Here is a 16,922-nt window from a genome sequence, read left to right as displayed (position 1 = left end):
ATGATTGCCTTCCTCATGGGTCGAAGGGTCAAACTTGCAAACACAGGCATAGGCAGCCGGCACAAACATCAAGGGACCAAACAAGGCACTGCACTGCACTGCACTGACTGAGCACTTTGCGGGTACTCTTCGGCGATTGTTGGCTATATTGGAAGAGCTGGCTGTACTGGACACGCGCACCCTCTGACACGCGAACAGACACCCTCAACGCAATCTCAACACACGACAAAACCGACAAAATTTCATCTCGGTCGCTGAAATTAGCTACAGTTCGTCCACTATGTACCTTGCCGACGCAAGGTTAGTGTGAGGAAGGTACCTTACCTTACCAGAGTACTGTGCCTACCCACGGTTGTAAAGTGGTACTCTGCACCCTACGACGACAGCGACTACGACTACGACTACGACTACAACCTACTAGAGTTAGGATGGGATGTACCCTACATACACTACAAAAGTACAGATAGTACACTTTTCTCCGTTGGGAGGGTTCGGAGGTAGGAGGGTCTCTTTCGAAGGGTCTCTCATGCATGGAAGCAACGCGACATGGGTGATGAAGACGCATGGAAGCCTGCTAATCTCACGACGGACAGGGGAAGGGGGGGGGAGACGGGGGGGAGGGGGCCCGGTAGAACACTCAAACCCCTGCCGCAGAACTTTCGCTGCCATCCATTACGGAGTACAGTACAGTACGGAACAGCCAGCACAGTACAGAACTTACCCACCACGCAAGCATCCGCAGCCGATGATGCAGATGTGCCGCAAACACAGGTGGAACCGTAATCTTCACGAGACAAGCAAGCCATGGATGCGCTTCGTCCACCACACATACGCACACACAGACACACACAACCCTCTGACCTTCTTTATCCAGCCGTGGTGGACTACCACTTCGAACGGCAAAAGGCAACGTGGTCTGCCAGGACACAGTATGCAAGAACTGGCCATTCCCGGATTCAACAGGGGGTTGAGCAGGAACAGGCAAGCTCTCCCCATCCATTGCCAAGCTAGCCAGTCGGACTCTCCACTTTATAATATGAGGATTTGCGCAAGCTTTTCCGCATGCCTGTTTCTCCCCCAAGTCGCCCAGAAGCGTTGGCCTGAGGCGCTATACAAGGTACGAAGGGTACTCGTACGCTCTTGTCTGTAACAGCAGGCACTGTGGATGAGGCAGTGGAGCCGCGATTGTGAGGCTGTCGGGCTGGTGGGTCGTGCCCTGATCGCTGGAGCAGACACTAACACCACGGATGTCTCTCGCGGAGCCGGGTTTGCAGAACGAGAGAAAGGAGACCCGAGACAGGGCGGGGCACGTGGACAAACTGGATAAACTGTAGGCCCAACGGCAGTTCATTTCCATGGCCAGTGAGCTGGTTGAGCAGCAGTATCGGTTCACATTCCACGTGTTGGGAGCGGGCGCGGAAGCAGAAACAGGAGGCATCTCCGTAGCACATTACTCGTATCACGGGAAGGGAACTCAGAATGCCAAACCGGATTCATGGCCTCGTCCAGCCCGCCCTCTCTTCAAACGGGCCGCCGTGCGCCTAAGCCAAGCAGCCACCATGATCTGACACTAAGACAAAGCGCATCCACGAGTTCGGTCTGGTAACACTATACTATACACACCACGCAACTCGTCCAAACATCCAAGCGCAGGCGACCTCCGCAGCGACCACAGCGAGGAAGTTACAAAAGTACAGTATACCAAATAATGCAACCCGCCCCTCTCGTACCTTTTTTCCCTAAAATGACCCTAAACCCCTTTCAGCAAACGCTGCGATCTCACCCACCCCACCCAGCCTTCCGCCGGGATGGCGCTACGGAAGCTCTCCTGCAGCTTCCCCGGCGCCACGAGGCAACCGGGCTGCACATGTGCGGAGCGCCGCCCGCGGGAGCTGTACCGTAGCTGCTTCTTCTCCTGCGCCGTACCTGCAGCATCGTCCGCACTTCCGCAATCTTTCGGCAAGCCTTCATCTTGGATGCGCCGCCGCCGCGCGCGCAGCACGGGAAGTGGAAAGGCCAATCCATGCAAATGCAAAGCCCGCTTTTTGTCTGAGTGAGTCCGCGTCTGCCTATCTCCCCGATTCGTGGTTTCGGATTCATTACCGACGCGGTGGGAGGGATGGGTGCGAGTCGTTGACGGGCGATTGACACGGCACCCGGGCTACGAGTCACATATCCCATTTCCCATCCACCATCGCGATATTTACGTGTCTCATTATCTTTTTTTACGGCGATATGTGGCGTTTGTTAAGATGTGACTGCCCGACTGACTGGCGGCACTTAACTTTAAGGCTCCGCTCGGGAGGCTGGGCCAGGCTTCTGTGTGTGTGTGTCCACCCACCCGCAGGAGTGAGTTCTGTGGAATGGAACGCAGTTCATCTGATATTCACGGCTACGTGCAGCGAAGGCGTTCGGGATGGGCCTTGCGATTCACGGATCGCGTTTGTCGCCTGCATTCCACTTCTACTTCCCAACTCACTTTCCTACTTTCCCACTTTCCCCTTCATCGAAACCCAATATCAGACCAACGAAACCAAACCACTCGGCACGCACCCGAAACCCCACCCCCCTAACCACCCTTCCTTCCTTCCGTTCCCTTCCCTCCCTCGCGCCCTTTCGCTCGTCCCCCACCCAAAGTCGATCCCTCCTCCATTCCAATCCCATCCATCATCACCAACCACCAAAAACCACCATCATCTCGCCAACTCTCCGAACCACCACCCACCGCACATCTCCCCCATACAACCCCGGAGAAATCTCTGCCCCCCATCCTGAAACACCGCCCGTCACCCACCCACCCACCCACCACCACGGAGCCGCTCCCCCCCATCCCGCGCACGGGATCCGACCGCGCGGAGATGAGCGTGCCCGTTCGGGCTAGAGCCGACGGCCGTTGATGGGTTGGTACCTGTATACCTGTACCGTATGTGTGTATCCCCTTTTGCGGGGCGCATGCATGCGCGGTCGGTCGGTCGATCGCCGCCGGCGCGTCGGTCGTTCTTTGTTCTTTGGGATGGAGCTAGATCATCTGGTTTTCTTGGTTTTCGGTCTTTCGATGAATGGAAGGGAGGGCGGTGTTGTTGGGGCCGGGGAGAACGGGAGGAGGGGGGGAGCGGCGGTAGGTGCCGTTAGGGAGGGTACTGTACGAATCTACTTTACTGTACCGTGTCCGTGTGTGTGTGTGTGCAATAGTGCAGCCGCGCGTGAGGGTTATTTGGAAGCCTATTGTATGCACGCATGGATACCGCAAACAGGGAGTAGAGTAGGGAAGCGGCTGGTCTTCCAGGATGCTCGCCCGTTTCAAATTTCTCCGAAATGCAACCTGCGAGACCGCCGAACCGACCGTTGTGGTGCCGCAAATTCAAATATCCCTAACCCTGGCCCTGCCGCGATGCCCCTACCTGGCTGAGTGAGCTATGGGCATCGCTCGCTGGCGGGCTGGCTGCAGCTATGGCTGGCTGCAGCATCTCAACGGGTTTTTGTTGTGCGATCTTTCCCGGCCGGTTTGTTCCACGACATTCCTTCCCGATGGGAAACGGGATCGGAATGGGATGGAAACGGTCAGCTTGCATGCTTGCTACAGGTAAGTTCCCGGAACACAGCAGCAGCAGCAGCGACATCCTCCTGCCGAGGCTCGCATAACCCTCCAACATCTCCCGCGACATTCCGCCCTCACCACCTCACCTCACCACCGAGGCAAATCCCCAACACCCAACCCCAGCGATGATCAAACCACCACCACCACCACAACCACCTCCTACCACCTCCTTCTGCTACTGCTACTGCTACGATCCAGGGGGGGAGAGAGGCAATGCAATGCAATGCAGCGCACTGCAATCTACCGCTGCCACGTGTGCGCAACGTGGTGTTTTGTCGTAGCAAGTCCCAGGGAGGGGGTCGGACCGAGCGGACGCTTGGGGTGGGTGGGTGAATAGGCGGGTATTTTGGGGGTGGGAGATAGGTGGATGTGGTGGATGTGGTGGTGGTGTGGTGGAGGAGGGTCATGATGTGAGTGAGTGTGGGTGGTGGTGGCGGGGGGTGGGTTCAGAAAGGTAAGTTGGGAGGTAGAAGGGAGGGTGCTGCGTGTGGCATGTGTTCGTACTGCTTGTAAGCATTGGACTCTACGATTCCAGCGTGGGGTGGGGGGGCAACAACGACATTGCAAAAGGTAAGTACACAACTCCCTCATTCCAACTTCACGACGACATTCACCGCAGCCGCTCACATCGCGCCGGTGACACTTCACTTCAACACACCCAAACAAAGACATACCAGATTCAGAATCAAAATCGTAGCGTGTACATACATCCCTATGTACGTATATAACCCCCCACCCCCATCCATCCACACCTTTCATCACGCCTTATCAACAAACTACCCCCACTCCTACCCGCGCGCAGATCCCCCACGCCCCTCACCCACCACCCCCCATCTTGCTTGCAACTTTGATCATAGATCCCGATGCGGTGCAGGCACTATATCGTATCGTATCGTATCGTGAGTTTCTTCTAGCCCCTCCCACACCGTCCCATACCAATACCCCACCATGCCGCACCCTGTCCACTCACCCGGAGCCGGGACTGCGTCTCTAGCCTTCCCGGATGGCATACCCCCACCAGTTCATCCACCTGGATTAGGGACCAGCGACCAGGGACTTAGGTGTGGGCCGCATGATGTAGGCTGCAAGAAGGGATTACCCCTCAACCATCACATTCGCAAACGCGTCATTCATCTCGCTCCGCGATGTCTCGGCGCGGTGTATGGTGGCGGGCTGGGCGGTCCCGGAGGAGAGGCGCTCGGTCATTAGGGCGAGGAGGAGGGAGGGGACGGAGGCATCGGTGGCGCGGATGGTTAGGCGGAGCATCTGGGGGTGTTAGTCGTCGGGTTCTGGATTGTCTCGGGAGTTGGGTAGGGAGGGAGCACGCCATTGTCGGAGTGCAAGTGCGATGACAACAAAATAAAAAGGAAGCAGAGGGAGAAATGAGGGATGAGGTAAGAGGCAGGAGTAGGTGCAGGAGTAGGAGTAAGAGTAGGTAGGAAGGAAACGGAAAAAAGGTAAGAGAGTGCAATGACATGCAAAACTCGGAAAACAAACATACCTGCGTCTCATAATTCGGCTCCAACCTCAGCAAACATCCAACCTTCCCCACCTCACTAGTATGCAACACGCTCGCCCCAACAATATTCCTCGCATTCGGATCAACCCCATCCAACACCCCCCACCTAAATCCCTCCACACACCTCCTCACCCCTGCCGCATCAAACCTACCCACCCCCTTAACCCCAAACACCAGCTGCGCCTCCCGCGGCGCACCGCCAATCTGCTTCCACCGCCTGAAGAAATCCTCAGACGACAGCGCTGCTGATTCCATGAACTTGTGCACGGTGAGGGGGAGCGCGAGGGTGAGTGCTTGCAGCGCGCCGGCCAGGTAGGAGATGCGCATTGTGGGGGGCTTGGAGAAGGGCGCGCGCGCTTCGAACATTATCATTTGTTGGGCCTGCGCGCCTTCGTTGAGGGTCGCGTCCGGTAGGCCCTTGACGTCGTATGTCAGTTTCGCCTTGTCCTCCGCGGGGACATCTAGGGTGGTGGTGAAGGAACTGATGGCACTCGAAGCTTTGTTGGAGAAGTAGAGGATCACGCATGCTGCCTGGCCGCGGAACTCGGCGCGGAAGCCAACTTGGATCTGGCGATCTTCGTAGAGCACGCCTTCGTTCTTGAGGAGCAGGCGCTGGTACCCGACTTCCCAGTCTGGAGATAAGTGAGCAGCGCTGGCGAGGTTGGGTGCCTTGAGGGTCTTGGGTTCCGCGGGGCCGAGGTTACGCATGTCGAGCCCGGCGAGGTCGTGTACGCCGGTTGGGCTGGCGAGGGAGCCGTCTGGGCCGGGGATCGAGGGGCTAGTCTTATCGGCGAGCGGAGCGGTCTGGTTGCTGAACGCGCGCTTGAGGCCTGGGTTCTTCGCCAGATTGAGCTCGCGCGCGTCGGCGTTGGCGTCTTTCCCGCCGATGACCCAGGTGCGTTTATCGCTCGTACCAGCGTGCTTCTGGTGCAGCCGCGACAGTAAGGCGGATTCGCGCTCGGGGAAGGGAGGCATCTCGTCGCAGATTGTGCGGAGTAGGTCGTCGGTGGGGAGGCAGGCGATGGTGAGGTACTCGCAGGCACGCTGTTGGAGTTCCGAGTCCAAGGTGTGGCTGTAGACGCGGAAGACTTGGAGCAGCTGCGGCTTGATCTCGGGGAAGAGGTTGACGAATTTGATGAAGGAGGAGAGGATGATGGCGCGGGTGCTGGAGGAGGAGCCTTGGAGCTTGCCTTGCAGGGCGAGGAATTGCTCGATCGGACTGCAGTTCTTGTCTTCGGCGATGAGGTGGCCGAATTCGCCGAGTATGTAGGCTCCGATCTTGACGAGCGTCTCGTGGCAGTGCTCGGCGTTGACGTACTGGAGCGTGTTTTGCGCGGCGTAGATCTGGAGCTCTTCGTTGTTGGTGACGATCTGGATGACTCGGTGCCAGACCTCGTCGCTGACGTGGTCACCGGCCATGGCGATCAGGCGGAGGGAGATGTCCACGTACCACTGCACGTCGGTGGCGTATTTCTCGGTCAGAATCGCAATCTTCAGGACCATCTCCTCGCGTATGGCGAAGTCGGCGTTTTGTAGGAACTTGAGCAGCTCACCTACGATTGGTTGGGCGTTGCTGGCGTCGCACATGCTGTAGAGTAAGTCGAGACCCTTTCTCCTGACGCTAATATCACGGTCCTTCAGGGAACCGATGATAATATCCTGGTGCTGCTTAATCGGATCCAAGGTCTCCGCTCGTGCAGCAAGATGGGTCATGGCTTCCAGGCCTAGGTAGCGGACATTCGTTTCTCGTGATTGAATGAACCTCCCCAACCGAGAGGATATCTGCTTCATGAGTGCGTGCTCGGTATCAAGGTGGATGATCAAATTAATAGCTTCAAAAAGAACGGCATTTTGTGCGTTGTTTTGCTGAACGTTCTTGGGCATCTCCAGTGCTAGGTTGAGAATCTTTTGCAGTGACTCTCGAAGGAGTTCCCGGACATGGGTATCATCTGGATTATTGGTCAATTTCTGTACGGCAGAGAGAGGGGATGAACATACCTGAAGGAGGGAAATATTGTAGCAAACGCAACATCTTAACTTGAATCCACGGGCAGGGAACTTTGTAATACAGATAATCAGGCTGATACTCGTTGTCAACAAGTATCCGCTTCAGGCGCGAAGCAGCCTTGACATATGACCCTCTGTACTGCTCTGGATTGTCTTGTGCAAGCGCCATAACCAGTGAGGTAACAGACAGAGCAACTCCCATATCCGCATCATCCATGAGAGAGATGATGCGCTCCGCCCACTGCGGCTGAACGATATCTGGGTGCTTCCGGTACAACCGGAGCAGTGTGAGGGCAGCCTTCTTCTTCACAAACGACTTTGAAGCTGGAGAAATCAGCAGTCGGTGGACTTCTCCACTGAGCGCTTCTCCCATCTCTCTTCCTCCCACGTTGGCAATGGCGTGCAGAGCCAAGCAGTTGAAGAGCTCGTTGTGGTCCAACAAATCCTTCCGTATACTGTTAACCACCAAATGCAACAGCTCATGCTCCTCATGCAGAAACAGCGTCATCGCAAGATACCCAATCTGCTTCTCCGAGTACTTATTCGCCGAGATAAGATTCATGGCCTCGAGATGTCCAAAATCCACATTCCACCCCAAGATATAGATATACAGCAGCTTGCAGACATACTTCTTCTTGTGGTATCCGCTGAGACTCCCATCCTTGAACTTCTGTCGGATATTCGCCAACTCCTTATTGATGCGCTTCTCCTCGAGATCGCGCGCGCGCGCGTTCCGCAGGTCCGCAATGAACTGCACGAGCCCGCGCATGTTCGAGCCACCGCCATTCGTGCCCCGGCTCAGGAAGCCGGCCGCCGCCGAGCTCGCCATCCGGCCTGCCCGTGCCTAGTAGGCCTATCCGCGGGTGGCGGGTGAGGGCGTCGAGTTCGAGTCCTCGGGGGCGCGGGGTGCTGACGAGGCTGCGCGGAGCTGGGCGGGTCAGGAAAGGGGGGTCGTGGGGATGCGACGTGCTGACCGAGCTTTCGAGGCGGTGGTTTCTCGACTGCTAGTGGGGGTTCGTAGTAGGGTCGGAGGGCTGAAGGCTTTCGATTGAGCTACTCGGTGTCAGGACGCTTTTCTACGTCCAAAGGCCACGGAAGCTCGAATGTATGGTTTCGCATTTGGTCGATGGTTGACGGGACGGATAGTCGCTGGTTAGTTTACCCTGTCGACTCCACACTTTGAGCGGTCACAGCGATAAACTGGAGCTCGTACCCGGGTTTATGTTAGTCCGAGCATTGGTTGATAACCACCACGTTATGACAGAACTGAACTCGGAATATATTCGTCACAAGAGCATAGGGAAAGACACAATGAGTGAAGGTACCGTCGATATGAGAATAGACCCCGCCCGTGCAAAGACACTGGTGTCGAACCTTCAGCATGTTTCTGGATTGATCTCGAGCAGAGCTCAAGGAAGAAAGGTAAGGATAATTGGGTGATTATTTATTTAATAACCTCAAAATTCACAATCACATATTTATTGGCGGCAAACACAATGAAACACCTCCCCTATGATCAATTCGTTTATACACAAGACTTACAATTTTATAGGTGAGGTTAGTCGCCGTTTCCAAACTGAAGCCGGCAGCCGATATCTTAGCACTGCATCAAGAGATCAAGCAAGAGCACTTCGGTGAGAACTACGCCCAAGAGTTGACCGAGAAGGCGGAAGTACTGCCGAAATCGATTAAATGGCACTTTATCGGCGGCCTGCAGTCAAGTAAGCCCTCCATACACCCCGCCGACGTTGCTCCTCTACCCCCACCCGTCACGTGCATTACTCTCAATGCCTCCAAACTGACTCACCCCCACAGATAAATGCAAACCCCTTGCCTCCACCATTCCCAACCTCTGGGTAGTGAGCTCGATTGACTCCATCAAGAAAGCAACCCAGCTGGACCTCGGCCGCGCCTCGCTCTCCCCACCTGCCACTACCCCGCTTTACGTGCACGTCCAGGTCAACACCTCCGGCGAGGAAGCCAAGTCCGGGTGCCAGCCTGGCGCGGAGACGCTCGAGCTCTGCAGGCACATCAAGGACAACTGCGCGAACCTGCAACTGCTGGGCCTAATGACCATCGGCGCGATTGCGCGGTCCCAGGCCACAACGCCGGAGAACGAGAACGAGGACTTTGTGGCGCTGACGAAGGAGAGGGATGCGTTGGTGAAGGAGCTGGGTGGAGAACTGGAGCTGAGTATGGGGATGAGTGATGATTTTGAGGGCGCGGTAGCGATGGGGAGTGGGGAGGTGAGGGTGGGGAGTACGATTTTTGGGACGAGGCCGGCGAAGGCGGATTTCAGTGTCAAGGGGTAGGAGGGGATGAGAAGTCACGAGGGGATGTGAAATAATGGATGAAATTGTATATGTGCTTGGTATAGAATGGTCTTTACGAATTGTGCATCGATTACTATATTAATGACTTTCACTGGCGCCGAGGAACACCCATTCCAGCTCCTCGTCTTCCTTTAAGCCGCCCACATGAATGTTGTACTCGTGTCCAGGGAGGATGTCGAGGCCATTTTCACTGAAGCTCAGTCCCACCCGCTCTGCGAATACCAGCCCCTTCACCGGCTTCTTAGCGGTGATTGAAATAGTGTCTCGCGACTCAGACAGCGTAATCGTCAACCCTCGGTCTTCTCTGAAAGACAAGTATTTGAATGGCTGCGGCCAGTCGGCGTCGCGAGCTATAACTTCTCCCTCAATAGACAGTGTCGCAGACAAGACGAATGCTTCGAGTGTAGGTGGGTTGTCGATGGTGACATTCTCTCGTACTGTGGTTGTGCCATTAGGTTTGATTTCCACGTCTTCTGTTTGCGGATCCACGACATCAAGACCTGTCTTGATGGATATAAACCTCAGTTCGACTTTCGCGGTCCTTACGCCCGAGACGTTGCTGCTTGCAATCCATACATCGTACTTCGACGTGGGATCAGGCGCAACATGCCCTTTTGTCCACTCATTGTGGGTGCGAGCGACAGCTATTGATACTGGTCTAAGGGCCCGCTGAATCGCGTAGAATGCCGGCTTTTTGACTAAGAAGTAATCAACAACTGCCCAGGAGATGGTTGGCCAGCAGTCGTTGAGTTGCCAAACGAGGGCACCCCCACACCGACGCTCGCCAGGCGTCCCCCATTCGCGTCGCCACCTGGTGTAGGCATAGTGCATAGCCTCAGATTGTAGAAGTTGCGTCAAGTAGACCCAGTACTATAGAGCCGGTTACATTCCGATTCACAGGAGTTGCATATCGACTTACCTTGAAGTCAGCTGAAGATACCCGGAAATTCTCGTGCACATATGTTGCGAGGCGCCTTTCGTGGAAATTCGCCTTGTTATGAAAGTCCATTGTTAGGGATTGCGCATGCATTTCACTCTCGTCGCTGATGAAGGCCTTGATAGTGCTCATATGAGGATATCCCTCCATGCCGAATTCACTGTTGAAACGTCCCCCCATGATGGGAAAGTCCTGGTATGGTTTCATGAGGCCGTTCCAAACTGGAGAGACGTTAGTATCTGGGGGTTTACGCGGTGCAGCCACGTTGCTTACCGTCCCATTGATGGATATCGCCAACAGTTGGATCTGTGGTGTGCTTTCCATCACCCCATGGGCTGCTCGGATGGTAAATTGCCTGCGAGTCCTCTTCCGCCAGTGTGTTTGGTAAGAGATACTCAAAGATATACCGCGACGGGAACGAGCTTTTCAGCCACGACTCGGGATCTTTGTCGCCGTCATAGTCATAGTCGAGGTTGTAGGTCTGTTGAATTTGATAATCTTCATTTCCTCCGGCATAAATTATTACTGAGGGGTGGTGGCGCAACCGGCGTACATTTGATCGTGCTTCTGCTTCGATGGACTCGAGTAGTGAGGGGTAGGTCGGGTAGGAGCCGCAGGCAAAGAGAAAGTCCTGCCATACTAAAATCCCAAGCTCGTCACAGACGTCGTAGAATACCTCTTCTTCAAAGATACCTCCTCCCCATATCCTGCGGTCTGTCAGCGGCTACTTCTGCATTGTGCTTGGTATTGCTCACCGAGTCATGATTTGATTCCCCTCTACCATCAACGTCAGCCACTCTCTATACCTGTCGGAAGAAATTCGCGGCGTGAAATTGTCAGCAGGAATCCAACATGATCCTCCTGCAAAAACGTCAATTCCATTGATCCGGAAGTAGAACGACTTCCCATTCGTGTCTTTTTCTTGTATCAATTCGGCACGGCGAAAACCAATCTTTTGCTCGACACGATGTAGAACAACACCATTAATGACAAGTGATGCTTCCAAAACATACCGAGTTTGAGCTCCATAGCCGTGCGGATACCACAAGGATGGCTTTTGGAGAACAAAGGGCGTTTGTATGGCCCCTTTAGAACTGGGCGTACACTCCACTTCGAATACCGTTGTGCCTTCCAACGACAGCGTGAACAGTACTTTCGCGCCAGCCTCTCCATCTACATGCGCGAAAATGTTCCCTCTACACGCATTGAGGTCGGAATCCAAGGTACTATCAAGCCAAAGGTTCTCAATCTTGCTAGCGTATGTTTCCAGTCGGACTGGTCTCCATGGTCCCGCGGTCATCAACTTCGGGCCCCAATCCCACCCCCAATGGCACTGAGTTTTTCGAACGGCAATCCGTTCCGGCTCGGTTTGATGTCCAATGAAGCGATGCTCGGGATGTTCTTTCCCGATTTCGCGGGCACGGAGAAGTGCAGACTCGAAGTCGATTTCGATGGTGTTAAGGCTATTAAAAGCTATCGTCGCCGTGACATCAACATGGTATGCTATGAACATGTTCTCAGATTTTAGGATTTCCGTGTCATTTAGTCGCACTGTCGCAAATGTGTCTAGGCCCTCAAATACCAAAACGGTTTTTGTTCCTTCTACCTTCGAGCCGACGGTGAACTGGCATCGGTATGTCCATGACTTTTCGCCAACCCAGTGCGTCTGCAGCTCGTTCATATCTAGGGAAGGATCGAGTATTCTACATTACATTAGTTTATGTCACGTTGTAAGCGTCAAATCATACTTCTTATTGTCTAGGAGATCGAGATGGACCACCGTTGGTACCTTGGCGACGGGGAGCCACGAGTCCAGCTGGCTCTCTTCAGTGAGCTTGAATTCCCATCCTGACGAAAGCACCTCTGAGGAGAAAAGAGCCATGTTGGCGCAACTGCTTCGTCGAGTATTTGAAAATTGCCCAGCTAATTTCCTTTACGTATGACGGGTGCCAGGGACACTTTAGTTTACAAAAACAAGTTAACAATACTGGTTGCGCGATGCCAGCATACACGCAACCTTATATCTCTACATATTTCAACTTACAGCACAGTGATCCGCATATCACTGTTGTCGTGAACACGGAGTGGCTCGGCGATTCTCAAATCCCGTCCTAGCTGCGGGGGAGATGTTGTGCGGGGACGACTAAATGGGGAAGGCTTAGGACTTGTGCTTTTGTTCTTTTCCGTGATACTACATGCAGGGCGGAACCAGAGCTCCGCCATAGCTAAATCGTCGCGGATCCATCGGTGAGAATGGCATCATAGAGATTTACAGATCTATGGCTGGCGCGCAATCCCACGCCGCCGTCGCCCAAGCTACGATCTCCCATGTTTTAGCGCCTGTAATATTATAATGCCAGTATAAATGTAATCTACGTACTACTGTAATATAGTTTTAGACCACTTATAATATTTATAGCGACTTTAAAAATAAGTGTAAGTCACGTGCACGCAAATGACCTCGACCCGCTTCCTTCAACCATGAGTGAGCAAGCAGATCTGCACAAACGTCAGGCTAGTCGAAAACGGTACCGTTTGTAGGATCCTCACCAGAGGGATCCTATCTGCCGATGGACGAAGAACGCAGTCCTCTACTTACCCCTACCGACCATGCCGAAAGCGTTGTGCCAGACGGCAGCACGGGGGACGAAAGAAGGGACAGCCAGGTGCCCGCAAGAGTCACTAACCGGCTGTACATATCTCATTTCCTATCAACATGGAATTCTCGAGTCTTCGAGTTTGGGGCCGCGCTCTATCTAGCCTCCATCTTTCCTGGAACCCTACTGCCCATGTCGGTCTATGCTCTGGCTCGGGGAGCGACGGCCATTCTCTTTTCCCCGGCCATTGGACAGTATATTGATACAGGCAATCGTCTTCAAGTCGTGAGGCTATCAATTGGTAATATGTGTCCCTAATTTCCATAGTGGATTGCGCTAATTGCTGCATGATTTTGCCTGAGATAGTGATGCAGCGTCTCACTGTAGCAGGATCGTGCGTTGCGTTCTATATCCTCGCCATCGGTTTGCCGCGTGCCCATGGCGCGGAAGCAGGTCTGTTGGTGCTCCTGGCGGTCCTAGCCTGTGCTGAGAAACTCTGCGCCATTATGAACATGGTGTCCGTTGAGAGAGACTGGGTTGTCGTTGTCGCTGGAGAGGATCAAGCGGCATTACGAGGTTAGTCGGTGAGTACTGTCTTATTATATTTTGACTGACTGCTAGCCTAGTGATTAATGCACAAATGAGACGGATCGACTTGACTTGTAAACTCATAGGGCCCCTATTTATAGCTCTTATAGATGGCATGTCAACAGAGGCAGCAATATTAGTTAGTTTAGGAATGAATGTGGCGTCAGTCGCTGTAGAATACTTTGCAATAGCCCAAGTAAGTCCTTCAACCGGCATATTCTCCTTATTAGACGTTATACTAAAGCTGCCATTCGAAGGTCTATTACGAGGTTCCAGAATTACAACAACCTAAGACAAAACCACGAGACGAATCGCTTGGCAGAACAGAACATAGGGGTCGCTTTGTACACAGCTGGCGCAACGTCCGCAAAGTCATACAGAAGAGTGTATATGATTTCAGTCTCTACTTTTATCATCCAGCTTTCCTACCGTCATTCGCCAGCGCTTTATTGTACTTAACCGTGCTCTCGTTCGCAGGGCAGATGGTCACATATTTGCTCTCAGCCGGTTACAATTCTACCCAGGTAGGCATAGCCAGGACCCTCTCTGTAGTCATTGAGGTTCTAGCTACGTGGATTGCACCTTGGCTGATGGGGAGAATCGGGCCTGTACGCGCCGGCCTCTGGCTGGTTAATTGGCAGATAGTGTGCTTGGTGGCTGGCACATCGGTCTTCTGGGCGTTCTCCGACCAGCCTAACATGTCTGCTTCCGGCCTTGTGGTTGGCACAATCCTCAGCCGCATGGGTCTTAGAGGCTTCGACCTCTGTGCACAGATAATTATCCAAGAGGTCAGTCATTCGCCCCGTCGTGTCAAGTCGCCCAAGCTGATCAATCCATTGCATGTAGGACGTCGAAGCTGCTCATCGGGGATCCTTCTCTTCCGTTGAAGCTTCGTGGCAAAATGTGTTTGAGCTCTGCTCTTACGCCTCTACCATCATCTTCTCACGGCCAGAACAATTTAAATGGCCAACGCTTCTTAGTGTCATCGCCATAGTGGCTGCGAGCGTATTGTATACTGTCTTTGTTTATTCACGCCGTGGTCATCTGGTGCATTTGTCGAAGTGGATGGAGATGGTGCGTTCCCAGAAGGGGAAGCAGCGCTCAAGGGAGCAGGGACTCCGAAGGATCGCATCTAGTAGTGATATCTAGATCGGTATGTAAAACATTTAGACTGTCAAGTTCATGAATCATACATTCCACATTATGTCAGCGAGCAGTAATATTAAATCGGAGTTGAGAAGATCTATTCTTTCAAGAACGAAAAGGACTTGTAAAGTTCTCATCTAAGAATGCATTTCATACACTTAGAATTGGGGCAGCCAAGCATCATCAATCCGATTGTTCTCCTCTCCCAAACCACCAGACACCAAAATTGCAGACTGGCCAACTACGTCTGCATCAAACCATCCTCGCGGATCTCCTCCGAATATATACGCACTTCCGTTCACTACAGACACTATGTGTGAGGAGCGCTGCAATTCGTTGGAAGCGAGCAAGCTGGTCCACGAGGCTGAAACCATGATGGCTATGGATAATAAATAGGTATCAAGGGCTTTGTTACGTGAGAAGATTTGTTGAGACGATGGATGATATATATACCTATTTAAAGTGGCTCGGAGCTCAAGCCGTGCCGTTGGCGGTTAATACTATTGCCTTAATCGCTTAGCGTGAATCGAGGTGCATACGTAAGATGCTGGTCATGATAATCGCAGGTCTCGCCGCAAACCCAACACCAGCACATGGCGGCGATGCTGTAGATCAGAATGTTCGGTTTGGATTCGTAGGTGGTGAATGAAGGGCTAGGGATTATTATACTACAGTAAAGGATAGTTTTAAAGATTATCAGAATGATACGGCTGACATTGCGTTTCGAAATACTTAATTTGTAGTGAGAAATAGCTTGCGTGAAATAGTTTGTGTTAAATATGTTATACAATATATAAGATAAATATATAAAAGAATCTAGGGTTCATTACCTCCACAAGTGCATCTGGTAAAACGCACCGTCCGAGGCTAACACATTAACAGTAGAGTCTACCATTGGCCTAGCAAGGCCTTAGAGATGGCGAATTCTAATGATCGGGGAGATTGAATGATGGAGAAGCATGGATCATCTGTCCAGCCTGCATCCATTATCCTTTTTAGGCGGGTGGCGTGTTTAAAAAGTCGACAATTGACCGAAGACAAAGCGTTTGTCCATTACAATTTCGCTGATAGCTTCATCTGGCGGTTTACGTCCTTGTAGAGCAGGTAACGGAATTTCCCAGGGCCGCCGGCGTAACAGGCCTGAGGGCAGAAGGCACGCAACCACATGAAGTCGCCAGCTTCCACCTCCACCCAGTCCTGATTGAGCCTGTACACAGCTTTACCCTCTAAAACGTAAAGGCCGTGCTCCATGACATGGGTTTCCGCAAATGGGATGACTCCCCCGGGCTCAAAGGTAACAATGGTAACATGCATGTCGTGGCGCAGATCGTTCGGGTCGACAAATCGTGTGGTAGCCCAAGCATTGTTGGTGTTTGGCATATATGTAGGTGGAACATCCTTTTCGTTAAGGAAAAGCGGCGTAGGTTGATCGATTCCCTCCACAGATTCGTAGGCCTTGCGAATCCAATGGAAAGAGGCGGTGGTTGCACCAGTGTTACGGAGGGACCACCCGCTCTTCGGTGGTAGGTAGGCATAGCCGCCCTCGGAAAGTGTGTGTTTCTCTGATCCTAAGGTGATTGTCACTTCGCCCTTGACGACAAACACCACCCCCTGCGCACTGTCATCCGTTTCACCGCGATCGCTGCCGCCCCCGGGTTGCACCTCCATGATGTATTGCGAGAATGTTTCGGCGAAGCCCGATAACGGACGGGCAATCACCCACAACCTCGTCTTATCCCAGAACGGCAGGAAACTCGTCACGATGTCGCTGAATGTGCCCTTTGGAATTACCGCATAGGCTTCGGTGAACATAGCACGGTCGGTGAGGATCTGTGTCTGTGGCGGCAAGCCGCCCGTAGGCGCATAATAGGCGCTGAGCTTCTTGTTGTTACCCATTGTAGAGGGGGATTCGTTGCAGATGTGGTATGTGAGTCGTATAATGAAGTAGTCTAAGGGAATGATCCTAAGAGAGCAATATAGTAACAATTGGAGAATTAAGAATGCAAAGTGCTCTCCCCGCACATTTAAATGCGCCGGCTTATCGGAAGTTTCCTAGCGTTAATCGAGTTGTCGTCGGCGGGGGGCCCACTCCGAAAGATAGATAGACCTCCCGACCCGTCATTGCTTGAAATATCATAGAAGCTATGAAATAAAATAAATATAAAAAATTGGGATATGAAATATATATATACCGAGC

The 16,922-nt window shown here is 53.0% G+C and overlaps 5 protein-coding genes across 5 annotated transcripts; 2 read left to right on the top strand and 3 right to left on the bottom strand.

Annotated features, from left to right (window-relative positions):
* Positions 1-4,336: 4,336 nt before the first annotated feature.
* On the bottom strand, positions 4,337-7,953 carry VE01_00344 (uncharacterized protein; the record flags this gene model as incomplete). The annotated part of the gene is made up of 3 exons (XM_018269876.2): positions 4,337-4,864; positions 5,100-7,066; positions 7,116-7,953. 3 exons carry the CDS (start codon positions 7,951-7,953, stop codon positions 4,694-4,696), a joined length of 2,976 nt encoding a protein of 991 aa, XP_018135298.1. The 3' UTR covers positions 4,337-4,693.
* A 395-nt stretch (positions 7,954-8,348) lies between these two features.
* On the top strand, positions 8,349-9,436 carry VE01_00343 (uncharacterized protein; the record flags this gene model as incomplete). The annotated part of the gene is made up of 3 exons (XM_018269875.2): positions 8,349-8,546; positions 8,677-8,845; positions 8,940-9,436. Exons 1-3 carry the CDS (start codon positions 8,382-8,384, stop codon positions 9,434-9,436), a joined length of 831 nt encoding a protein of 276 aa, XP_018135296.2. The 5' UTR covers positions 8,349-8,381.
* Positions 9,437-9,488: 52 nt separating this feature from the next.
* VE01_00342 (uncharacterized protein) lies at positions 9,489-12,423 on the bottom strand. The gene is made up of 5 exons (XM_018269874.2): positions 12,143-12,423; positions 11,150-12,097; positions 10,668-11,101; positions 10,377-10,615; positions 9,489-10,327 (listed from the first exon to the last, which is right to left on the bottom strand). Exons 1-5 carry the CDS (start codon positions 12,274-12,276, stop codon positions 9,536-9,538), a joined length of 2,547 nt encoding a protein of 848 aa, XP_018135295.1. The 5' UTR covers positions 12,277-12,423; the 3' UTR covers positions 9,489-9,535.
* Positions 12,424-12,890: 467 nt separating this feature from the next.
* On the top strand, positions 12,891-14,971 carry VE01_00341 (uncharacterized protein). The gene is made up of 5 exons (XM_018269873.2): positions 12,891-13,292; positions 13,358-13,567; positions 13,618-13,775; positions 13,837-14,367; positions 14,426-14,971. The coding sequence occupies exons 1-5, from the start codon at positions 12,965-12,967 to the stop codon at positions 14,726-14,728; spliced, it is 1,530 nt and encodes a 509-aa protein (XP_018135297.1). The 5' UTR covers positions 12,891-12,964; the 3' UTR covers positions 14,729-14,971.
* Positions 14,972-15,778: 807 nt separating this feature from the next.
* Positions 15,779-16,621, bottom strand: VE01_00340 (uncharacterized protein; the record flags this gene model as incomplete). Its single annotated transcript, XM_018269872.1, has 1 exon — positions 15,779-16,621. One exon carries the CDS (start codon positions 16,619-16,621, stop codon positions 15,779-15,781), a length of 843 nt encoding a protein of 280 aa, XP_018135252.1.
* Between the last annotated feature and the right edge of the window lie 301 nt (positions 16,622-16,922).

This window comes from Pseudogymnoascus verrucosus (genome assembly GCF_001662655.1).
Source record: "Pseudogymnoascus verrucosus strain UAMH 10579 unplaced genomic scaffold scaffold_1, whole genome shotgun sequence".
In the NCBI taxonomy this organism is placed as follows: Eukaryota; Fungi; Ascomycota; class Leotiomycetes; order Thelebolales; family Thelebolaceae; genus Pseudogymnoascus; species Pseudogymnoascus verrucosus.
The sequence above is the reverse complement of the archived record's forward strand: the minus strand, read 5'-3'. Positions and strand labels throughout refer to the sequence as shown.

Excerpts from the sequence above, each read along its gene's own strand:
- VE01_00342 (XM_018269874.2), bottom strand. The coding sequence starts at position 12,276 with ATGGCTCTTTTCTCCTCAGAGGTGCTTTCGTCAGGATGGGAATTCAAG. Across the intron at positions 11,102-11,149 it reads GGGAATCAAATCATGACTCG|GATATGGGGAGGAGGTATCT; the intron begins GTGAGCAATACC and ends GACAGACCGCAG. Across the intron at positions 10,616-10,667 it reads CGATATCCATCAATGGGACG|TTTGGAACGGCCTCATGAAA; the intron begins GTAAGCAACGTG and ends ACGTCTCTCCAG.
- VE01_00341 (XM_018269873.2), top strand. The coding sequence starts at position 12,965 with ATGGACGAAGAACGCAGTCCTCTACTTACCCCTACCGACCATGCCGAA. Across the intron at positions 13,293-13,357 it reads AGTCGTGAGGCTATCAATTG|TGATGCAGCGTCTCACTGTA; the intron begins GTAATATGTGTC and ends TGCCTGAGATAG. Across the intron at positions 13,568-13,617 it reads GGATCAAGCGGCATTACGAG|TGATTAATGCACAAATGAGA; the intron begins GTTAGTCGGTGA and ends CTGCTAGCCTAG.